General features: G+C 42.2%; 1 protein-coding gene across 1 annotated transcript in view; it reads right to left on the bottom strand.

Moving 5' to 3' along the window:
* Positions 1-7,463: 7,463 nt before the first annotated feature.
* RIOK3 (RIO kinase 3) overlaps positions 7,464-25,345 on the bottom strand; it is a 30,239-nt gene continuing 12,357 nt past the window's right edge. The window contains exons 6-13 of the mRNA XM_031003713.2: positions 24,269-24,412; positions 23,027-23,154; positions 16,967-17,164; positions 15,478-15,637; positions 13,492-13,572; positions 13,310-13,399; positions 11,178-11,285; positions 7,464-9,427 (exon numbers count right to left, since the gene is read on the bottom strand). Of these exons, the coding sequence (XP_030859573.1) occupies positions 9,320-9,427; positions 11,178-11,285; positions 13,310-13,399; positions 13,492-13,572; positions 15,478-15,637; positions 16,967-17,164; positions 23,027-23,154; positions 24,269-24,412 (1,017 nt within the window). The 3' untranslated portion in view covers positions 7,464-9,319. The remainder of the gene's footprint in view (positions 9,428-11,177; positions 11,286-13,309; positions 13,400-13,491; positions 13,573-15,477; positions 15,638-16,966; positions 17,165-23,026; positions 23,155-24,268; positions 24,413-25,345) is intronic.

Here is a 25,345-nt window from a genome sequence, read left to right as displayed (position 1 = left end):
CTAGGAATAAAAAGTCTGCAGGCAATCCATCTAGGCCTGTTACTGAGGTTCTATGATGCCTCAGGGATTCACACTCCTTTCGCTCCCCTTACCCATCTATCCCTATAGTGTGACTTCCACTCATGCTCATCACATCATAATTGCAAAATGGATGCTTGCTTCTCAGACAGGGCCCACAGTCCCCAGGCAGGAAGAAGGGGAAGAGTGAAGGGCAAAAGAACTTTCTAAGAGGCTCTCACCCAGTGACTTCTGTTTCATCTTATTGGCCAAAATTGTGTCTAGTAGCCACCCTAGCTGCAAGGGAGTTTGGGAAATGAAGTTTGTAGCTGAATTTATCATGCCCTGTAGAAACTGGAGGTTTTAGTAGGGAAGAAGGTAGAAATGAATAGTGGGTTAACAAGAAGCAATGGGCTTTTTTTTTTTTTTATTTGAGACGGAGTCTCATTCTGTCACCCAGGCTGGAGTGCAGTGGCGCAATCTTGGCTTACTGCAAGCTCCACCTCCCGGGTTCACGCCATTCTGCTGCCTCAGCCTCTAGAGTAGCTGGGACTACAGGCGCCTGCCACCAAGCCCAGCTAATTTTTTGTATTTTTAGTAGAGACAGGGTTTCACCATGTTAGCCAGGATGGTCTTGATCTCCTGACCTTGTGATCCATCTGCCTTGGCCTTCCAGAGCGCTGGGATTACAGGCATGAGCCACTGCGCCCAGCCTTTTTTTTTTCTTTTTCATTGCATTTCAGGGTTAGTCATGCCTTTTTTTTCTCCCTCAGGCTTTAGTGAGCATCGGAAATGTTATTTCTGGCCGGGTGTGGTGGCTCACACCTGTAATCCCAGCACTTTGGGAAGCCAAGATGGGTGGATCACTTGAGGTCAGGAGTTTGAGACCAGCCTGTTCAACATATGAAACCCCATCTCTACTAAAAATATAAAAATTAGCCTGGTGTAGTGGCACACACCTGTAATCCCAGCTACTCAGGAAGCTGGGGCAGGAGAATCACTTGAACTCAGGAGGCAGAAATTGCAGTGAGCCGAGATCACGCCACTGCACTCCAGCCTGGGTGACAGAGCAAGACTCCATCTCAAAAAAAAAAAAAAAAAGAAAGAAAAAAAAGTGCTATTTCTTAAAATTCAGATTCCTAGGCCCTATTCTGACATCCTTGCTTGGGAACGTATACTTTTAGTAAACCCCTCACGTGATTATTTTCAGCCAAACTGACACCTGTTCACAGACAAACACATGGGGACCACTAGTTAGTTGTGAAATTCAAACCTGAATATGAACTGTTAATAAACTAAATCAAGGCCAGGCACGGTGGCTCATGCCTGTAATCCCAGCACTTTGAGAGGCCGAAACGGGCGGATCACCTGTGGTCAAGAGATCGAGACCATCCTGGCCAACATGGTAAAACCCCGTCTCTACTAAAGATACAAAAATTAGCCAGGCGTGGGGGCGTGCGCCTGTAATCCCAGCTACTCGGGAGGCTGAGGCAGGAGAATCTCATGAACCCGGGAGGCGGAGCTTGCAGTGAGCCAAGATTGCGCCACTGCACTCCAGTCTGGGCGACAGAGTGAGACTCCGTCTCAAAAAATAATAAATAAATAAATAAATAAATAAATAAACTAAATCGAAATAAAATATTAAAATAAAATCAAAATAAAAGATTTTCTCATGAATCCTCAAGTTTTGGCACAGGTGGAACCCGAAAACATTAGAATATGAGAAAACAATTAGCAAATTAATTAAGATCTTCGTTTTCATTAATTGTGAAGGCAGTTCTTTTACCTTTTGTGAAGACATTGGAGAACAAGGCAGCTAGAACCTGAGAAGCCATGATTCTGTAGAGAGGGAAGCCTGGAGAAGGGAGGCTCACTTTTTTTTTTTGAGATGGAGTCTTGCCCTGTCGCCCAGACTGGAGTACAATGGTGCCGTCTTGACTCACTGCAACCACCGCCTCCTGGATTCAAGCGATTCTCCTGCCTCAGCCTCCCAAGTAGCTGGGATTACAGGCGCCTGCCACCACACCCGGCTAATTTTTTGTATCTTTAGTAGAGATGGCGTTTCACCATGTTGGCCAGGCTGGTCTTGAACTCCTGACCTCGTGATCCACCCGCTTCGGCCTCTCACAGTGCTGGGATTACAGGCGTGAGCCACTTCAGCCCGCCGGAAGCTGACATTTGCTGCCGCTTTGTTCCACAATGAACTTGCTGCTTTGAAAGCGGTGACTGAGAGGTTGAGACGCTGAGCAGAAAAGGAAAGCTATAAGAAGCCGAAAAGCTGTTAAAACTTTTTTTAAGGCAGATTCAGGACTGGGACAGTAAAATCTGGGGTATAGAGGCTGCTAGAGGCAGTCCTGGGGCCCTGGAGGGGACTCTGACCTAGGAACAGGTCAACTAAAATAGGGGGAAAGCTTAAGTGCAGCCTCGAGCCAGCTCTACCCTTGATGGATACTTGGCTGCCCTGCCCACTGCTGGGGTTACTGAATCAGCGCTTAGTTCATTAGTTTGTTTTTCTTCTCCTTTCTTAGTTTACTATGAGCCAGTGTTTCCGGAGCCACCAAAAAAGCTCAATATAACTCCTGGTGTTTAAGATTAAGCACTTGACATGCTTGTTTTCCTTTTACAGCAGCTTAAAATGTGCGTCTGACAGTTTCTAAAACCTAAAACAACATATAGGCTTTTCTGTTTATTTTTATTCTTATTTTTATTTTAAGTTCCGCTTTTCTGTTTTGCTGAGTTTTGTTTGCTTTAATTTTTGTTTTATAGTCTTTGTTAGACTCTATGACAGATGTCTGAAGGCATATGTAGCCAAATTTGTATAGTGGCTCTCACTACCTGGCATGTTTTCAGGTGGCTTTTACTTTGTTCTTTAAACTTTCTAAAGTCCTTTTTGTTTTAAAATGAGGATGAATAATATTTACAAAGAGCTATTTCTAAAGTATGTATTTGCTAGCAAATCTTGACTATGTATCACTGTTTTGGAACCTGCTTTTTTCATTTCAGAAGTGTTTTATGTTTGAATGCATCTTTCTTTCTCTCTTTTCTTTCTTTCTTTCTTTCTTCTTTTTCTTTCTTTCTTTTTCTTTCTTTTTTTTTTTTGAGATGGAGTTTCCCTCTGTGGTCCAGGCTGGAGTGCAGTGGTGCGATCTCGGCTCACTGCAACCTCCACCCCCGGGGTTCAAGTGATTCTCCTGCCTCAGCCTCCCAAGTAGCTGGGATTACAGGTGCCTGCCACCATGCCCAGCTAATTTTTGTATTTTTAGTAGAGACGGGGTTTTGCCATGTTGGCCAGGCTGGGCTTGAACTTTTGACCTCAGGTGATCCACACGCCTCGGCCTCCCAAAGTGCTGGTATTACAGGCGTGAGCCACCGTGCCGGGCCTGAATGCATGTTTCTTTCTACATTTGCATTTGCATGTACATATGTATATAGCAAGTGTCAGGAGTAATGTATATGGTGATTGTCTTGTACTGTGGGTGATTTCTGCTTTTTTTTCCCCTATGGTTTCCAGAAGTTTCTGGAGGGTCTCCAGATGCTGGTAAGACCCCCGCCCCAGTTGGTTTCCAGGTTCTTGACACCTTTTCGAGAAAGAATTCAGGGACAAGTCAGAATGAAGGGAAAGGCAAAAAGCTTTTATTGCAAAGTGACAGTATGCACTGAAGAGAGAAGTGCAGGCATGTTTGTGAGAATGAGTCACACAGAGGGAGTTTGGGTTTCTAATTTTATGGGTGTTTCTTTAATTAGGGGGTGAAATAATCATTAGGTATTCTGGAAGAGGGGGGATTTCAGGGACCCCCCTCTGTCCCACACCCCCAGGTACCACCCCCTTTCTCCCTGATTTGGGTTTGCACTGAAGAGTCATGGACATGTCACCCTGTCTCTGTTGCCAAGGCTGGATTGCAGTGGCGTGATCTCGGCTCACTGCAACCTTTGTCTCCTGGGCTCAAGTGATCCTCCCGAGTAGCTGGACTACAGGCGTATGCCACCATGCCCAGCTATTTTTTTTTTTTTTTTTTTTTTTGTATTTTTGGTAGAGAAGGGGTTTCACCATATTGCACAGGCTGGTCTCGAACTCCTGACCTCAGGTGATCTGCCCTCCTCAGCCTCCCACAGTGCTGGGATTACAGTCATGAGCCACCAAACCCAGCCTTCTCCTCCTGATTTTGGGTTTTCTGTTATCCCACAGTTTCTTTGCCTAGCTCTTGTTTAAGCTCTTGTGTGGATTCTTCCATCCTCTTGCGAGCACCCAGTGATCTTCCTATCTCATTCCCCCTTCAGAGATTTCCATCCCTTATTCTTAAGGGTTGATGAGGGAGGAGGTCAGTCATCTGTGTCTTCTTCTTGCTGATTTAAGGGCGCTGGCCCTGCCTACCAAAGGATTGGAAATCTCTGGCTGCTGGTCTAAGGATCCCCAGGCTGCATTAGCAGGAGAGTCCCATGCTGAGACAGGAATTGGCTGAAATCCTTGCATCACCATCATTTTTACATGGAGTTGCTGTAACCCAGAAGATATAGACTTTATAAGGAAGTTGAATACGCATGGGCCAAATATTTTTATTATTATTATTTTATTTATTTTTTGAGACAGAGTCTCACTGTGTCACCAGGCAGTGCAGTGCAGTGGTGTGATCTCGGCTCACTGCAACCTCCGCCTCCCAGGTTCAAGCAATTCTCCTGCCTCAGACTCCTGAGTACCTGGGACTACAGGCGCGTGCCACCATGCCCAGCCAATTTTTGTATTTTTAGTAGAGACAGGGTTTCACCATATTGGCCAGGATGGTCCCAATCTCTTGACCTCATGATCTGCCCGCCTCAGCCTCCCAAAGTGCTGGGATTACAGGTGTGACCCATCATGCTTGGCCCAATGGGCCAAATACTAACAATAAGATCACCATTAATGGGCCTAAAAGTGGTAAAACCAGGTAACAGAAAGTAGAGCAGCCTTAACGCATTCCCTTTGGAATCGGCCAAAAGGTTTTCCTTTCCAAAGGTGTGAAGCCCTTTTGCTTGGTCAGCTGTGCCTGAATTCCAAAGTGGGGGAAGGTATGGCGAGGCGTGACTGACTCCCAGCTTCCTGTCATGACCTGAACTAGGTTTTCAGGCTGCTGCAGTTGTTGTTTGGATTCCCTTTGGCCAGGAGAGAGATCCATTCTGTTGGGGGCTTCTAATTTTTTTTTTTTTTTAGTTTATATTTTCTCTTTTTTTGTCAATGCGTCCCAGAGGCAGTGTTGATGGCCAAGCTTTCATTCTGGCCCATATTGATGCCGGGGTGGCATGCTACATGCCCTGGGTCCCTCATGTCCCCTAGTGGGACCCCTATGGCCAAGAGACTTAGAGTCAAAAAAACTTATTGCCAATTAAACATGCTAGACAAGACAGGAATGGAGGTGGGCAGGGACTCAAGCTTCAGCCTGTTTTCCCTTTGCTCCCCGTTTCCCTTTTGTGTGCACTTTTAGGTCTGAAGGTTTGTCCTTTCCTGCTGTCTTCTTTTTTGGCTTCGTTTCTACTTTTGCAGGAGCAGGGTTAGGGGACAACTGTGCCCATCTCCTCCTGGGCTTTTCCTTCACGGCCCTCTTGGCTGAGCTGACCTTCCTCTTGGGCATGTTGGTGGTGGGGAGGGGGCCTGCCGGGTGCCTACGGGCAATGGCGAAACCAGAGCCTTCTGGAAGCTGGGCTCACCAGCTGCTGCTGCTCCTCCCACCACCCAAGCTGCCAAGACCTGTGGCAGATTTTTTTTCCCTCAAGTTTATATAGCTATCTGTAGTAGCTCACTCATGTATTCTGTAATGAATACCCCACCTTCCCCACCCCTCCATCTGCCACTTTCTTATCTACCAAATTTGATCTTAACTCCTCAAAAAGCTAGCCAAGTCTGGGAGAAAGTTGGAAAGCTTAGGATGGTAAAAGTAATGCTGTTCCAAATGCAACCTTGTATTATTTTTACATTGGAAACAAATCGGAAAAGAATAAAAACAAGAGGCTTTCAAATTAGTAAACTGATGTCTCCAAGTATAAAACACGCTTTGATAACTTATTTTTATGTAATCCTGACAAAAATCCAATAGAAAAATATTGTCTTCAAAAACCTAAGGATCAAGGTTTGAAAATATAATCAGATGAGCTTTTCTCTGCTCCTATAGAGCTTGGAATTTCAAAAGGTGCAGGAAACAATCTCTTCTGATGCTCAGAGCCCGAATGAGCAGTAAGAAATGTACTCCTAACACATCTTAGGGCCTATTGTCTTCATCTTCCTTAGAGTCTCCCGTGCTCAACATTTCCCCATCAGCTGCCTCGCTTCATCCTGCTTTTTGTTCAAAGGTTTTTTAAAAAAGGAAATACCATATGCTGAGGGGAAAAAAATTGCAGGGATGTATGCCACACTATAAACAATGGTCTTTGGAATATGAAGAACTTTTACTTTTTTTTTTTGAGACAGAGTCTTGCTCTGTTGCCCAGGCTGGAGTGCAGTGGCACTATCTCAGCTCCTCTGCCTCCTGGGCTCAAGTGATTCTCCTGCCTTAGCCTCCCAAGTAGCTGGGATTACAGGCATGTGCCACCACACCCGGCTAATTTTTGTATTTTTAGTAGAGACAGGAATTCACCATGTTGGCCAGACTGGTCTCAAACTCCTGACCTCAGGTGACCTGCCCACCTCGGCTTCCCAAAGTGCTGGGATTACAGGCCTGAGCCAGTGCGCCTGGCCGAGGGACTTTTACTTGAACATTTCTGAATTCCTACAATATTTAAATTCAAATAAATGACTTACTTTTGTAAGCAAGAAAAACTAATTTTTATGAAAAGGAAACTGGTAATTATCTTGTTGAAATAAAAGTTATCTAGTCATCCTTATTTTGATAACTTAATGTGAGATAAAATATCCCTATTTCCGTATTTTATATATTTTCATTTTATTAATTTATTTGAGACCAAGTCTTTATCTATCACCCAGGCTGGAGTGTAGTCGTGTGATCATAGCTCACTGCAGGCTTGATCTCCTGAGCTCTAAGAATCCTCCTGCCTCAGCCTCCCAAGTAGCTGGGACCAGAGATGCATGCCACCACACCCACTAATGTTTTGTAGAGATGAGGTCTGCTATGCTGCTCAGGCAGATCTCAAACTCCTAGGCTCAAGTGATCATCCTGCCTCAGCATCCCAACGTATTGGGATTACAGGTGTGAGCCACCACGCCCAGCCGGTATTTGATTTTTTATTTACTTAGCAAACCAGTATTTTTCACTTTCTTTTTCTACTATGGGAAAAAATCTACTCTCTAATCTACAAGGTGTGGGGTGGGGGAACCTATTTGTAATGTGAAGTAGGCCATTTGCGACTGAAATCTAACAATGAGAAGTTGAGGGGGAATAATCTACTTAAAATAGCATTGCTTAACTTTATACAGAAACAGCAACTTGGTACCAGGACATAAGTTAATATAAGGAACAGGAAGATACCACACAAAGAACCAATTTTGAAATGATCTCTTTTTAATTTCTTAAAAAGCACATTCACAGCACACTCCAAGAATGCAACACAGCAGTGGTTTGCTGCTCTTTGTCAGAATATGTCAGAAAACAAAACAAAAAAAGTTTTAAATGCTAAAGATTTTAAAAATTAGTTCTCTGAAATTTCTGTAAGGCCAGTATCACCAGTCATCTAAATCTTTATTTTGGAATAGTAAACCTTTCAAAAATGTAATGAGCATCTACCCAAAATTACACCTCTCTGAAATGTAATTAAAAGCTATCCAACAAAAACAAAAATAAATATTTTTCTAGAAAGAACATATTTGGCATTTTAAAATAATGTTAAAAACAGTTTTCTCAAATGTAAATGATGTCTAGATTTTTACTTTCTATTACCAGACAGAAAGTTTGGATCTTTAGTGGTTCCAATCTGACTTCAGTAATAGGAGGCATGATTACACTGAAGTTAATGAACTTTAATCCTAACAAAGCCAATATACTTTTCTAGCACAGTGACTGCTTTTTAAAAGTGGTGTCCAGCACGTACTAAAAACTACTAAGAGTAAGGCCAGATAGCTCAAATTAGTTGATTAATTTGGTATCCAAATTGGTTTTTTTTTTTTCCCCTGGAGACGGAGTTTCCCTCTGTCACCCAGGCTGGAGTGCAGTGGCATGATCTCAGCTCACTGCAACCTCTGCCTCCCGGGTTCAAGCGATTCTCCTGTCTCAGCCTCCTGAGAAGCTGAGATTACAGAGAAGTGCCACCACACCCGGCTAATTTTTGTATTTTTAGTAGAGACAGGGTTTCGCCATGTTGCCCAGGCTGGTCTTAAACTCCTGACCTCAAGTGATCCACCCGCCTTGGCCTCCTAAAGTGCTGGGATTACAGGTTTGAGCCATCGTGCCTGGCCCCCAAATTGTTTTATATATACCTTTCATCCTTAGATTTAATATTTCTAATTTGTGATATTTCTCTGAAAATCAATCAAGTACACAGTTCTAGTGAAATATAAACTGAATTTTGCTTCATTAACTAAATTAAAATATGTCAAACGTGGTTAAATCTTATATTCTGTCCTTTCAGATAATTTACATTTTATTGATAAATGTAGATTAGCCACACCATGAGTTATATCCTAACCATTTTACCTAAATGTAGAAAAGCTGAAAGTTGACTGGATAGTTAAAAAGCTGTTATATAGTTATCTCTCTCAGAAACCTATGATGCCTTTTCTTAGATATAAGTATGGAAAAAGAATTCTGTTCATTTTCATGATATATCAACAAAAATTACATGACTTATGTCGATTTCTGTCAGCCATTCTGAAACCAAATTTCCATTTGTTCTACCCACTAAAGAGCACACATTTTCCTTTAGAATCACGGCCACAGTCTGGAAACATAATTGAGAAAGGCTAACTCTGGGCCAATAAAATATTCAAGGAAAGACGCAACACAAAACAGGGAGGTGAATAAAGCAAGTATGTTGTAAAATCCTCCCTTGTAAACACATCTGTCCTTTCCTCCCATATTTGGAAGTGTTACCCAAGTTTTAAAAATTATCATCAAGACATTTTACACCACAAGTCACATAAAATTAGGTCTACTTCAGCCAGATAACCTATAGCTGTTAAAGAATTATATTATCCTGTTCATAAGATGAGAGGTAGTGACATTTTATTCTCTCAATGCTGAGCTAAAAATTCCACACATCTGGCACATGGGTTACAAGGGGGAAAAGCACAGAAGCACCATTGCCCACTCCTCATGTTTTGGTATTTCAAGTCACCCATAACTTCATTTGCTATTGGCAGCTGACAATCACTGCTGTGTTAACACTGAAGCAGTGGGTATTAGTGCTATTCATCATATAGTAGTGGTGGGTCTCCATCATCTTTCAAAAATGAAGCAGCTTTCCTTCCATTCTTCTGAACGTGATCTTCATTCATTTTCTCCAAAGCTTCTATCTACAAAAATAATACATTGAATCCATTTGTCAAAATCCTACTTTTCACAGAAACCATATTTTAGATTGTGCTAGTAATTTTTTTCTTTTTTTGAGATGGAGTCTCACTCTGTCGTCCAGGCTGGAGTGCAGTGGTGCAATCTCGGCTCACTGCAACCTCTGCCTCCTGGGTTCAAGCAATTCTCCTGCCTCAGCCTCCCTAGTAGCTGGGACACATGTGCCACCACGCCAGCTAATTTTTGTATTTTTAGTAAAGACGGGTTTCACTATGTTGCCCAGGCTGGTCTCGAACTCCTGACCTCAGGTGTTCCACCCGCCTTGGCCTCTCAGAGTGCTAGGATTACAGGCGTGAGCCACCGTGTCCAGCCAATTTTTTTATTTTTTATTTTTTAATGGAGTTTATGTTGCTCAGGCTGATCTCAAACTCCTGGGCTCAAGAGATCCTCCCTCCTTGGCCTCCCAAAGTGTTGGGATAACAGATATAACAGGAGTGAGCTGCCATGCCTGGCTGAGCCAGTAATTTTTACTCTCTTAAAAACTAGGTTATTCCTAATGATTCTGCCTTTGAGTTGAAATTACTATGTGTGTGTGTGTGTGTGTGTGTGTGTGTGTGTGTGCGTGCGTCCAAGTATACACACATAGTCATACATACGTGTATTTTTTTTAACTTGATTGCAAGGGTCAATATTTACTATCTTTATCCAGCTAGCAATTGGAATCATCTATGTTTTGAAATGTATTCTATAAAACATGCCAGAAACAGGAAAAAGAAAATTCTACCATTCATCAAACAACAGTATCACTTACTTACTGAGCAACTGTATTGTGCTGGAAGCTGAATTTACCATCTTTCTTGTTATTTCTCTCTAGCCTTAGGCTAGGCCCAGCTTACCCAAACTCAAGTCATCCTGGGGATTTCTGGAACAGACTCAGTAATCACTCTCTGCTTTGGTATAATGTTGGGAATAATTAACTGCTATTTCACCTTTTAGATTTTGTTCAATTTTAAGAGACTTTCTCTGGAGGAAGCTTTTTCATGGTTCTCTAGATCTGATATTATAATAACCGGGTATTTCCAAAGATAGGCACTTCTAACTTTCTATGTTTAGTAAAGGGCAGGGACCACATGTTACTGTTTTTTGTATCACTCAGAGTGTTCATCAACTTCCTCATTCATTAAATAGGGGAAATAGGAGTCTACTGGAAATGTACAGTTTGCCCATCTTAACCAAACGGTGCCCTCCATGAAGAAATGTTTTGCTGTGTGTGTATTCTGAATTTTAAGTATAGAAAAAAACAGGCCGGGCACAGTGGCTCATGCCTGTAATCTCAGCACTTTGGGAGGCCAAGGTGGGTGGATCCCTTGAGGCCAGGAGTTCAAGAGCGGCCTGGCCAACATGGCGAAACCCTGTCTCTACCAAAAATACAAAAATTAGCCAACCATGGTGGCACACACCTGTAATCCCAGCTACTCGGGAGGCTGAGGCAGGAGAATCGCTTGAACCCAAGAGGCAGAGGTTGCAGTGAGCCAAGATCACGCCACTGCATTCTAGCCTGAGTGACAAACCAAGACTCCATCTCAAAAAAAAAAAGAAAAAAAGAAAAAACCAAAAACATCTTAAGAAAAGAAAAATCTCAAATTAATTTTGTTTTTGGGGAAAGGGAGGATAAAACTAGCTCTGGGTTTCAGTTATCTCCTCTATGCAGTTCTGCATGACCAGCAAGGTGAAAAACAGCTGTTTATCACATACCTCAGCTAAAAAATCAGCTTCATTATCTGCTGTGATGTTTAAGCCTGAAACAGCATTGAAGAGTTCTCGTTCACTAAGGGCTTCCTTGACTCCTCCTTTCTGGAAAAACTAGTAAGGAAATACAAGAAAGTCAGTAAGAAGTATTAGCAATGTTCTCTTATAAACTAAAAACATGGAGCAGCACATTTATAAAAAGACTTGGATGCATGCACGTGTGCACACTCACACACACACAGTAATTTCAACTCAAAGGCAGAATCATTAGGAATAACCTAGTTTTTAAGAGAGTAAAAATTACTGGCTCAGCCAGGCATGGCGGCTCACTCCTGTTATCCTTATTATCCCAACACTTTGGGAGGCCAAGGAGGGAGGCTCTCTTGAGCCACTACATTCCTTGCTTCATTTCTCAACCATTGATTTTCCTACTTCCAAGCTGGACTATGCTCAGGTTCTAGTTGCTTTTCATCCTCTCACACATCCATCCTGCCTTCTGGATTTAGCTCATACCACTGCACCTTCTATAGCTATAAAAATGAGTGCTATAAATAAAACCACTTGGCATTGCTTTGAATATGTAAAGGAAATACTTTCACTAAACCCCAGAAATTAAAAATTTCAAGCAGGCTCAGAGGTTATTTCCAATATGAAGTTACTCTATCCTTTAGAAAGATCATTGCTATCTGAATCTACTGCCAACAATTCATTCCCCTTAGAAATGCCAAACAAGTGTGACCCAACCCTGTGCTTACTAAATTTTACCATATATATATATATATATATGTTTTGTTTTTTTTAAGAGACAGGGCCTAGCACTGTCATCCAGGCTGGAGTGCAGTGGCACAATCATAGCTCACTATAATCTTGAACTTCTGGACTCAAACAATCCTCCTGCCTCAGCCTCCCTAGTAAAACAGCCTCCCAGTTAAAGCAGCTAGGACTACAGACATGTTCCACCACACCCAGCTACTTTTTAAATTTTTTTGTAGAGATAGGAGTCTCACTGTGTTGCCCAGGCTGGTCTCAAACTCCTGGGCTCAAGCAATCCTCCCTCCCTGGCTTCCCAAAGTGTGAGATTATAAGCGTGAATCACCATGCCCAGCCACCTAATCTTCTTACCATGCTTCACAGTGACAGGGATCAGACACTGTCCCACAATAGAGACTGTCCCTCTCTTAATGGTAATAATGGCAACAAGCATACAGGCACACCATATACCAGCTTCTGTTTAAGCACTATGCACACATTAAATGTCTACTCGACTGCTTATATACAAGGAGCCAAAACACTCGCTTATTCCCTTTAACTTTTTTTTTTTTTTTTTTTTTTGGAGAAGGAGTCTTGCTCTGTCACCCAGGCTGGAGTGCAATGGCGCAACCTTGGCTCACTGCAACCTCCGATTCCCAGGCTCAAGTGATTCTCCTTCCTCAGCCTCCCAACTAGCTGGGATTACAGGCACATGCTACCGCACCCAACTAATTTTTTTGTATTTTTCGTAGAGACAGCGTTTCACCATGTTGGCCGGGCTGGTCTTGAACTCCTGACCTCAGGTGATCCACCCACCTTGGCCTCCCAAAGTGCTGGGATTACAGGCATGAACCACTGCACCTGGCATATTTTTTTTTTTTTTTTTTTTTGAGACGGAGCCTCACTCTGTTGCCCAGGCTGGGTGGAGTGCAGTAGCACGTTCTTGGCTCACTGCAGCCTCTGCCTCCCAGGTTCAAGTGAGTCTCCTGCCTCAGCCTCCCAAGTAGCTGGGATTACAGGCGCCTGCCACCATGCCCGGCTAATTTTGCATTTTTAGTAGAGATGGGGTTTCACCATGTTGGCCAGGCTGGTCTTGAACCTCTGACATCAAATGATCCACCCACCTCAGCCTCCCAAAGTGCTGGGATTACAGGCATGAGCCACCATGCCTGGCACCTCTTGAACATTTTACCCAACTGTGAGACATGGAATCAAATTCTTGCAAAATGAAATATGACAAATTGATCTTTATATCCTTGTCCTGAAAGCAGCCCGTATCCCTTCCTTCAATTTCTAAGAATATGGTCCTCTTACTTATCTTAGGAGTGAGAAAAATACCTGCAGCTGTTACATCCAACAAAAAAAGGCATATTGGTTTACACGTCTACCTGCGAGACATTCCTGCAGTCCCGGAACAAGAACTCCAGGCCATGAGGGTGGGTAGGTTCTACTGACTGACTGACATCGATCAACCAGACCTATTTCAATACAGAACATGAACTGATGTATTTACATTTTAAATTTTACTTACAGTAATTAAATCTGAATGTTAACAAAATGTGCTCCTCACCTTTCCAGCATGCCACAGCATGTTATACTCACTGAGGTCAGCATGGACAAGCGTACATTCATGATATAACTGCCGCATCAACTGTGAAGAGGGAAGGCACACATTAGGAAATGAATAATTAAGTGGTATTATTGATGATGACACCCCTGAAAGTTTTTTATTTTTATTTTTTTTGGAGACAGAGTCTCACTCTGTCGCCCAGGCTGGAGTGCAGTGGTGTGATCTCAGCTCACTGCAAGCTCCGCCTCCCGGGTTCACACCATTCTCCTGCCTCAGCCTCCCAAGTAGCTGGGACTACAGGCGCCTACCACCACTCCTGGCTGATTTTTTGTATTTTTTTTTTAGTAGAGATGGGGTTTCACCACGTTAGCTAGGATGGTCTCAATCTCCTGACCTCGTGACCTGCCTGCCTCGGCCTTCCAGAGTGCTGGGATTACAGGCGTCAGCCACTGCGCCCAGCCCCCTCAAAGTCTTACAGTAGAAATCAACATTAATGCATTTGTTTTCCAGCCTTAATAGAATTAAATAGAAAAGTTTCATCACTACTTAATCTCTTCCCCAGCCACCCCACCTCCCAAAGAGGCCAGAAAAACATACTTGATTTTCCTTTCAATGTTTACCTTTGGAGGCAGAGAAAGGTGGATCACCTTTCTAGCTATATCTTTAAAAATTAATTTGGATTAAAATTTCCATATCTAGATCAATGGCTGCATTACATGACAGCTTCATGTGGAGATTGCATAAAGTAGCACATTAAGTTTCTCCAGTGTTCAATTAAAACACAGAGGGATAATGGCAGTATTAGGAGCATTGTCTCAACCTGGAAGGCCCTCAGATTGAATTCAGTTGCTATTTCAAAGCATGTAGTTTCCTTGAGATTCCCAACATGCCTTCCAACTTAACACCTGCACTCCCTACTGTTTTCAATTTTCATCATCACTCTCTTATGATGAGACCAGACCTGCTTCCTTTCCTTCACTGTTAAAGCTGTAACATTCAATGGCTGGGTGTGGTGGCTCACACCAGTAATCCCAGCACTTTGGGATGCTGAGGCAAGAGGATCACTTGAGCCCAGGAGTTAGAGACCAGCCTGGGCAACATAGTGAGACCCTGTCTCTTATTTGAAAAAAAAAAGCCCCAAAAAACTATAACATTCATGAAAGCTCACAAACTAATGAGGCACTTTGCTAAATGTACTAACAGCAAATTTTATTTAATGAAGTTTGGTGAAAAATAGCTTCATGCACTGTGTCACTAATCCTAACAATGACGACTTCCCTGGTTAAGTCTGTAAGTTTTCTAAAACTATTTAAGACACACACACATTGATAGAAAAACAACTCTTCAGTGTTAACATTCTTTCACAAACTTCAACTTGTCTTTGTTATAGCACCTTGAAATAGCACTATCTAAGGAACTTGGGTTTTTTTGTTTGTTTTTTAAGAGATAGGGTCTTGCTCTATTTCTTGCCCAGGCTGGGGTGCAGTGGCACAATCATAGCTCACTGCTGCCTTAAATTCCTGGGCGCAAGTGATCCTCCCACCTTAGACTCCCGAGTAGCTGGGACTACAGGTGTGTGCCACCATGCCCAGCTAATTTTTATTTTATTTTTATTTTTTATTTTTTTTTTTGAGACAGAGTCTTACTCTGTCACCCAGGCTGGAGTGCAGTGGTGCAATCTCGGTTCACTGCAACCTCTACCTCCCTGGTTCAAGCAATTCCCCTGCCTCAGCATCCCGAGTAGCTGGGATTACAGGCACACGCCCAGCTAATTTTTTTGTATTTTTAGTAGAGACAGGGTTTCACCATGTTGCCCAGGCTGGTCTCAAACTCCTGGGCTCAAGTGATCCTACTGCCTCAGCCTCCCAAAGTTCTAGATTACAAGTGTGAGCCAACATGCCTGGCTTCTTTAAGGAAATTTTTTTAAAGTTTAGAGGAAGTATTTTTTAAAGGTAGTGTGTGAATGCTTTTAAAAGCACAACTTACATGAAGAGTTTGATAGTAGGCTTCTTTCATTTCTTCACTATTGAGCTTTACTTCTTTTAATTTAGGGGCTGGAACTTGATCATGGCCAATAAAAGACATAACTAAAATGTGTTTCTTCAGTAGTACAACTGTTGGACAAGGAATTCCAGCTCTCTGCATTCTATACAGAAAGAAATGATTCAGAATACACAGATCAGAAGGAGAGAAAATATGTCATTTATTCAATAAATATCTAATCAGGGCCTGCAATGAGCTGGCACTATGTTCTACCCTGGTGATGTGGGAATACAAAGACAGTAAAACACAGCCTCTGCCCATAGAGAGCTCAGGGACTGATGGAAATGACAGACAAGAGACAATTACAATTACGCACTGGCAGAGGTATGGGTAGGAGCTACAGGAGCACACAGCACCAAGGATGGCTTATTAGAAGAAGAGGTAGGGAACAGGAATTAGCCAGATGAAGACAGTGCAAGGGAATGCAGGGAGGTGTTCAAGAGCACAGTCCATTTGGGGAATGTATATCAATCCACATAGCTGGATCTGTGAGTAGGAGGAAGGGCAATGTGGGCTGAGGCTACAAAGACAGGCAAGCTCCACTATGGAAAACTGTTGAAGAATTTTAAGAAAGGCAGGAATTTCAGGAGTACAGAAAAGAGACTGGAGGACAGCAAGACCTTCTAGAAAATGATTCTACCTGGAATTAATTAATTAATTGAAAAAACTTTTTTTTTTTTTTTTTTTTTTTGAGACAAGGTCTCGGGAGTCTAATGTTTCCAGGCTGGTTTTGAACTCCTAGGTTCAAGCAGTCCTCCCATCTCAGCCTCCCAAGTAGCTGGGAGTACACGTGCACACCATGCCTGGCTTATTTTGGTGGGGAACTCTCAGTAGAAGAATTTTGTAACTTATATATATGAATAATTACTTTTGAAAGCAAATATCTTTAGAAAATAACAAACTAAAATTAAGCTTTTAATAAATTAAGATAATAGAAAGGTTTTTAATGAGAAGGATTATTACTGAATTTCTTGGTTGACAAAACAAATTCTTTGATAGAAAATAAATTGCTTAGAAAATTCAGATACAAGTATAAAAAATTAAAACAAAATGTAATTTGATTGGTAAGAACTTACTCCCACAAAATTAACAAATTAAATGCAACAAACATTTTCTGAAACAAAAAAGAAACCATTTTTTTATGCTAAGCCTAATTGGATGCTGGAAGTTTTACTTCATGATAAAAGCAATTTAAAAATGGCATTTAGATATATGATAAAGTGTCTAAGGCAGAAAATGCCCAGATTTCCCTCAAGCTTCATTGAGGAAAGAAAAAAGAAAATGGCTTTTTCATCCTAAAAGTATGAATCGAGGTTATACACCTGGCCTTTCATTATTTCTATAAATGAATGTAAAAGAAAGCATGGATTTTTTTATCCCAACGCAAAAAGGTATTTACCCAAGATTACGTCTAGCACAATATTTTCTTTACCTTGCGAGATTGTGCATTTCTTTTTCTGCCCACATGCGGATGATCTTACGTGGATTTAGTTTACTGAAGCGATCTTTAAACCTGAAATCATCTTTAATATATTTGTCACGATTCTTAAACTCATTAAGGGTTGTTTTAAATACCTTGATGGCACATTCTGTAGGTATAACTTTACTATCTTCCTTTTCATCCTCCATGCTAAGTGGAAGAAAAAAAATCAAGTCAGTACAAGTTGCCAGCTCACAAGTACAACAATTTCAAAATAAAGATTCTGTAACACTAAATTAGATCTACCTTCTTTCAGTGTCAAGTCTTGTTTTTTTAAGCCTTTAGGTTTTGGATCTTAATAAAGCCTTAGGTTTTGATTTGATTTTTAAAATAAAATATACTTTCAAATAAATTGTCAACCGATTTTTAACCATCTATCACATAATGTTCTTCACTTAATGACTACGGAATCAAGCTTGAAATACAATGAAGACATATGCACTCGAAAATAGGCTACAGTCTTCCCAATATGGTTCAGGAGCAAAATTCAATAAAAGCAACAAATAAAACAGCTTTTTAAAAAATAACTCTTTCACTCCTAGCAGACATAAAGGTGAATCAAATGGTTCCTGCCCCACAAGTCTGCAAGAAGTGGCAACAGAGAATAAAAGAAGTACATGAATAGGAAAGGTCCCTCTTCATTGGAAAGGTCAGGCAAGACTTCATGGCACAAGTGCCATCTGAAACAGAAACAGGACAATGGGTAGGATTTGAACAGCATGAACAAAAGCAGAGGCAGGAAACCACAGGACATGTCTGAGGAACAACAAACACTATAGTTAAGACTTGGCTGGAGAGAGATAATGAAAAAAAATTGGAGCTAAAAGACAGGACAGAGGCACATCTGTGAAGAGCCTGGACAAATTCCTAGAGGTGGTGGGGAATCGCAACGGTTTCTGTGTATGGCACTCTCAAATGCGTGCTTCATGAAGATCGAGTGAACGATACTGTCAGCATGGAAGGGCAAAGGGACAGGCTAGAGGTGTGGGGTCGACTCAGGATGCTACTGCAATAGTCCCCCAATAGTGAGCTTCAGTCATGATGGTGGCAGTGGGAATGAAAAAGTGGATGGAATGAGAAACAATATTAATATTTACCTTTAAATATCTGATAGGATGTTAATCTGGGAAAGAAAGGAACTATATTTCCAAAGGACAGAATCTGAATCAAACCTCCTTCTGTACCATATTCTCCCAGCTGACTCCTCTTCCATTTAGTCTCAAAAGGTTAAAGTCCTTCACCTGGTTCTAAGAAACCTTCCTTCTCTTCCTGGGCAATTTCACTTAGCCCCATGGCTCTAAATATCATCTCTATATAGACAACTCCCACATTTCTTTTTTTTTTTTTTTTTCGGAGACAGAGTCTCACTTTGTCACCCAGGCTGGAGTACAGTGGTGCAATCCTGGCTCACTGCAACCTCCACCTCCCGGGTTCAAGCTATTCTCCTGCCTCAGCCTCTTGAGTAGCTGGGATTACACGTGCGTGCCACCACGCCCGGCTAATTTTTGTATTTTTAGTAGAGACGGGGTTTCGCCATGTTGGCCAGGCTGGTCTCAAACTCCTGACCTCAGGTGATCCACCCGTCTCGGCCTCCAAAAGTGCTGGGATTACAGGCGTGAGCCACCGCGCCTGGCCGATAACTCCCACATTTCTATCCTAGTCCTGACTTTCCCTAGAACTTCAGGCCCATTTATCCAACACCTACATGACATCACTTAGAAGTCTAACAGGCATCTCAAATTTAATATGCCCAAAACAAAACTCATGCTGAGTCCTCACCCTACCCTTCCCCAGGCTCTCACCTCGTCAAAAGGTACCACCATCAGCTGCTCTAGCCCAGAATCTATCCTCCTACAACCACTTCCAATCCAACAGTGTGTGCTGTTCTCTCTACCTTCAAAACACACACCAACGCTCTCCTACTCTTCACTTCCACTACCGCCCTCCCTAGTCCAACCCTTCACCATTTCTCACTTCAACTACTACAACGTTTTAACTGATCTTACTGCTTCTTCTCTTCTCCTCCTATAATTCATTTTCCACACAGCAATCTTTTGAAAATAAGAATCAACTCATAGCTTTGGTTCCAGGGCAGTCAAAGAGCAGACTCCTTACCCTGGCCTAAAAATCCTACCTGGTCCAGCCCCTGCTTACTCCTCCAGCCCCCTCTCTCCCATTCACATCCTATGCTCCAGGGAGACTGGGTTTCTTACGCTTCCCTCAAAGATACTAACTTTGTACCTGTGCTAAGGCATTAGCACTAGCTGTTCTCTAGTCCAGAATGCCCATCCACCTGATCTTTGATGTATCTTAGATGTGTCACTCACATGTCACTTCATTGGAGAAGCGTTCCCTGTCCTACTAATAAAGCTAGTCAGCCTGTCACTATGACATCATCCTATTTTGACTATCTGCATAGCACATATCCGATATTTTTTGTTTATTATTGTCATGGAGAGGGGTTGAGGATGGGGGAAGCATATTCCATTAGACCAGAGACCTTCCTTGTACCATTCATTGCTGTATCCCTAGTACCTGGAAGAGTACCTGGTACATGACAGCTGCTCAACTGTTTGGTTAACAGATGACACAATTTTCAGGGAGACAGATTAGAGACTCTATTCAGAGAAGAAATCTCTAATAACTTAAAAGACATTATGACAGAATAGGCTAGATTTTGAGATAAGCTCCTTTCATTGGACTAGTTTAACCACATAGTAGGTGGGGCCCTAGCAAAAAGGCCATACAAGAGATGCCTTACTTGGAAGGTCTCTAGGATCGAGTCCAATTTATAAGATTTGCCTTGTCATTGTCCTACTACAAAAAGATCCTGTTTCTTAGCAAATGACACATCCCTCTGCCTAGCTTTTAAGGTCCTCCTTACCAATTTCCAGTTTGCTTACACCACTTTACTCCCTACTACCTCTAAGCACATACCTTCCTAATCTTCTCAGTGCCTAAACTTCAACTCTCCCACCCTTAGCTTTTTTCTTAAAGAATTAAACATTACAGATGACGCTGAAGTGCCCTCTGATTACCATTCCTCATCTTAACTCACCAGAGGCAATAACTATCATAAATGCTGTATTTCTAGTCTCTTTTAAAAGATAATATATAAGTATCCACAAGCATCTATAAACATCTCTGTAATTTTCTGTATGACTTAAAAAATGTAAATAGATGATATACTGTATATATATTCTGCAACTAGCTTTTTATACCCAACATTGGATTTTTTTTTTTTTTTTGAGACGGAATCTTGCTCTGTCAAGTGCAGTGGCGCGATCTCAGCTCACTGCAAGCTCCACTCCCAGGTTCACGCCATTCTCCTGCCTCAGCCTCCCAAGTAGCTGGGAGTACAGACGCCTGCCACCATGCCCGGCTAACTTTTTTGTATTTTTTAGTAGAGACGGAGTTTCACTGTGTTAACCAGGATCGTCTCGATCTCCTGACCTCGTGATCCGCCCCCCTCGGTCCCCCAATGGATTTCTTTTTTTAACCTATTTTTAAAATCCAGATTGAGATCCAACTTCATTATGATATCTTCCCTGAATGTGCCTGGCAATGATCTTGTTCTATTTGCTATTCCTATCCCATATAAGGTCTCGTTTGCATAACTGGGTACTCTATCATGTAATTATCTTTCATTGACCATAATGGTTCTTACTGTAATGTTCTCCTTTTAGCTAAAGCTTAAGCTCTTTGAGAGTAAAAAATATGTCTTATATTTTATTCCCTGAGTAATCTAGCACAAATTACTGTTTGAATAATTGTTGATTGCCTGATCAACCTGAGAGTGACAGAAACCAAAGCTCTGACCCAGGCACAGTGGCCCACGCCTGTAATCCCAGCACTTTGGGAGGCTGAGGCAGTTGGATCACAAGGTCAGGAATTTGAGACCAGCCTGGCCAAAATGGTGAAACCCCGTCTCTACTAAAAATACAAAAATTAGCCGGGCATGGTAGTGTGTACCTGTAATCCCCGCTACTGGGGAGGCTGAGGCAGGAGAATCACTTGAACTTGGGAGGTAGAGGATGCAGTGAGCCAAGATTGTGCCATTGCACTCCAGCCTGGGTGACAGAGCAAGACTCCATCTCAAAAAAAAAAAGAAAGAAGGAAAGAAAAAGAAAGAAAGAAAGAAAAAGGGAGAGAGGAGAGGGAGGGAGGGAGGGAGGGAGGGAGGGAGAGAGAGAGAGAGAGAGAGAGAGAGAGAGAGAGAGAGAGAGAGAGAGGAAGAAAGAAAGGAACCAGAGCTTTGTGGAAAGCAAAACTCCCAGCCCCCTTGGTGTGCACACCCCTGTATAATACCTCCTTCCCTTGAGCATGTGTGGGATAGCCACTCCCTGGTTAGGTTATGTGGCAAAGGTGATGGTCTAGTCATTCCCATGATAACATAACACTAAGTCTCAGTCTTAGCAGACTGGAGAGATTCTCCTGCTGGCTTTGAAAGCGTGAGAGCTAGTGTGTGAAGAGGCCTGTGAGACGGCCCCATGGCAAGGAACTGCAGGGGCCTCAGGGAGTTGAGAGCAGCCCACTGCTGACAGCCAACAAGAAAGTGGGACCTCAGTCGTATAGCTGCAACTGAAAGGTGGCCAAGGGAAGAGGACGCCAAGCTCCAGAAAGGAACACAGACAGCCTGGCCAACACCTAGACTGCAGGCTTGTGAAACCCTGAACAGAGAACCTAGTTAAGCCGTGCCTGGATTCTGTCAACAGAAACTACGAGATAATAAATGGATGCTGTTTTGGCTGCTAAGTCTGTGGCAATTTATTATGTACCACAGAAAACTAACAAACTTTTAAAAGCATTAACTTTTAGCTGTAGAAAACTGAATGTTCTCTAGTTTTGCTAACTTAGAAATGTCAAAGTACAGATTATGATACCAATTCCACCAGAAAGACTGAACATTTATTATATTAGAGTATATTAAGTATACCAGGCCAGGCGCAGTGGCTCACGCCTGTAATCTTGGCACTTTGGGAGGCCAAGACGGGTGGATCACCTGATGTCAGGAGTTTGAGACCAGCCTGGCTAACATGGTGAAAGCCCGTCTCTACTAAAAACACACAAATTAGCCAGGCGTGGTGGTGCGTGCCTGTAATCCCAGCTACTTGGGAGGCTGAGACAGGAGAATCGCTTGAACCCAGGAGATGGAGGTTGCAGTGAGCTGAGATTGCGCCATTGTACTCCACCCTGGGCAACAAGAGCAAAACTCCATCTCCCAAAAAAAAAAAAAAAAAAAAAAAAGGAGTATATTGAGTATAACAGAAAATGGACAAAGGATAAACAAGAGAGAAGACAAGAAAAAGAAATACAAATGGCCAATAAAGCACTTGAAAAAAATGTACAACTTAATCATAATTAAATAAATGCACACCAAAATACCAAGATGTTACTTTTCATCTCTCACACTGACAAAAAGCATTAGATTTGATAATACTAAACACTGATAAAGATGAGGAAGGCCGGAAGCAGTGGCTCACGCCTGTAATCCCAGCACTTTGGGAGGCCAAGGCGAGTGGATCACCTAAGGTCAGGAGTTTGAGGCCAGCCTAGCCAACACGGCGAAACCCTGTCTCTACTAAAAATACAAAAATTAGCCAGGCGTGGTGGCATGTGCCTGTAATCCCAGCTACTCTGGAGGCTGGGATAGGAGACCTTGCTTGAACCTGGGAGGCAGAGATTGCAGTGAGCCAAGATCACACCACTGCACTCCAGCCTGGGGAACAAGAGTGAAACTCCTTCTCAAAAAAAAAAAAATAATAATAATAATATACGCATTGAAAAAAACTGGAGAAGTCTACCCAAAATTATTAATGATTATCTCTGGGTGGTGGTATTAGGATGACTGTGTTTTTTATACATTCCTATACTGCCTAGACTTTCTACAATAACACTTTAAAAATTACTCTGCTTGCCATGCAGCATTATCTTTGATTCTGTGTAAATTCATTAATCTTGGGGAGAAGAGACTAAGTTTTCATATCATGGTATCATATTTTGCTCATTTACCTCCCTCCATATGCATGAAAGACAACAGACTCCTTTCCTGTACTAATACAGCCAGTGATTGTCTCCAACATTCCAGAGTTGACCATTTTATACATAAGTAAACGTGTCTTAGGATCAACTGCTTTTTCCTGCAAGAGATAAAGCACTGTAAGTGAAAATGACTGCTAATCACAAAATATTTTCTGAGCCACTTCTAATAACTTTTTTTTTTTGAGACGGAGTCTTGCTCTTGTCACCCAGGCTAGAGTGCAATGGCACCATCTCTGATCACTGCAACCTCCACCTCCCGGGTTCAAGTGATTCTCCTGCCTCAGCCTCCCGAGTAGCTGGGATTACAGGTGCCCGCCACCACACCTGGCTAATTTTTGTATTTTTACTAGAGATGGGGTTTCACTATGTTGGCCAGGCTGGTCTCGAACTCCTGACCTCATGATCTGCCCGCCTTGGCCTCCCAAAGTGCTGGGATTATAGGCGTGAGCCACCACGCCTGGCCTAATATCTTTTTTTTTTTTAGAGACAGAGAGAGAGACAGGGTCTCACTCTGTTGTCCAGGATGGAATGCAGTGACATGATTATGGCTCACTACAGCCTCAAATTCCTGGGTTCAAGTGATCCTCCCACCTCAGCCTCCTGAGCAGCTGGGACTAAAGGTGCACACCAACATGCCCAGCTAATTTTTTAAAACTTTTGCTGAGATAGGGTCTCCCAGGGTCTCCCTATGTTGCCCAGGCTGGTCTTGAACTCCTGGGCTCAAGCGATCCTTCCACCTTGGCTTCCCAAGGTGCTGGGAGCCACCTCACCTGGCTTATTTACATTTTTTTTTTTTTTTTTAAGGCAGGGTCTCAATCTGTCACCCAGGCTGCAGTACAGTGGCACAATCATGGTTCACTGCAGCCTCAACTTCTTGGGCTCAACCAATCCTCCCACCTCAGCCCCCCGGGTAGCTGGGACCACAGGTGTGTGCCATGATGCCCAGCTAATTTTTTTTGTGAGCTGGGGATCATTATGTTGCCTGGGCTGTTCTCGCACTCCTAGGCTCAAGTAATCCTCCTGTCTCCACCTCCTATCCCAAAGTAGTGGGATTACAGGCGGGCACCACAGTGGCTGGATTTATTTACATCTTTGATTTAAAAAGCCAATCTCATGAAAAAATATCAAACATGAAGTTTTTTTTTCTTTACCCAAAGTTTTCTAATATGAATCTTTCCAGTAAAAAAGAAAAAAAAATCTATAAATCCTTACTGCTGTAGAATGCTCCTTTTTCTCATGTAGGCGGGCACTTCGACGTTCTTCTGAGTAGGCATGTTGTTTTAAAGCATTGAAAACATGGTTTGATAGTTTTAAATCCATTCCAATTCCATCTCCTACCTGAAACTCAGGTGCAAACTGCCAAAAGGAAGAATTAGCATCTAAATATTTTAAAATAGGGACAGTTAAAAACAAAAACAAAAACAACCAAATGAGATTAGTCTTTCTTACTCAATAGATGATCACACTAGAAAACCAGAAATCATAGCTACTATAGAGAAAAAAATTAAATAACTCACAGAAAGAGGAGCAATACTATTTAAGAAATTACAACCCAAAGGAAGGCATTTATTCCAGGCATAGAAAACATCTCATCACATCCAAAACTAAGGTCTTTCGGCATGTGCATTGTACCTTGCTTTTAGCCAAAGGACACAATATTGAACTGTGAAGGCTACACCAAATCTTACGAAAGAAATACAATTTTGTAATTATTTGTGGAAAGTGGGTTGTTATAGCAGACTATGTTCACACCATGACAATTATGTTCTAGAACTGTGCAATTCAGTCAGGTAGCCACTAGCCACACTTGGATATTTAAGTTAATTAAAATTAAATTAAAAATTCAGTTCCTCTATTATACCACCCAAATTTCAAGTGCTCAACAGCAAATGTGGCTACCATATTGAACAACACACATAAAGAACATTTCCATTACCACAGAAAGTTCTATTGGACAGAACTCTTCTAGAATTAGATCTGGAATATTTCTAGAAATGATATAATTGAATATGTTTACTTAACAAGCATTTGTGCTTTAAAATCTAAACGTTTAATATATTATATTAACCACAATATTTATGAAGGATTTAGAATGCTTTTTTTTTGTTTGTTTTTTTGAGGCGGAGTTTCACTCTTGTTGCCCAGGCTGGAGTGAAGTGGCACGATCTCGGCTCACTGCAACCTCTGCCTCCCAGGTTCAAGCAATTCTCCTGTCTCAGCCTCCCGAGTAACTGGGATTACAGGCATGCGCCACCATGCCTGGCTAATTTTGTATTTTTAGTAGAGATG

The sequence above is a fragment of the Gorilla gorilla genome, chromosome 17 (assembly GCF_029281585.2).
Source record: "Gorilla gorilla gorilla isolate KB3781 chromosome 17, NHGRI_mGorGor1-v2.1_pri, whole genome shotgun sequence".
In the NCBI taxonomy this organism is placed as follows: Eukaryota; Metazoa; Chordata; class Mammalia; order Primates; family Hominidae; genus Gorilla; species Gorilla gorilla.
This window is presented reverse-complemented; position numbering and strand designations above follow the sequence as displayed.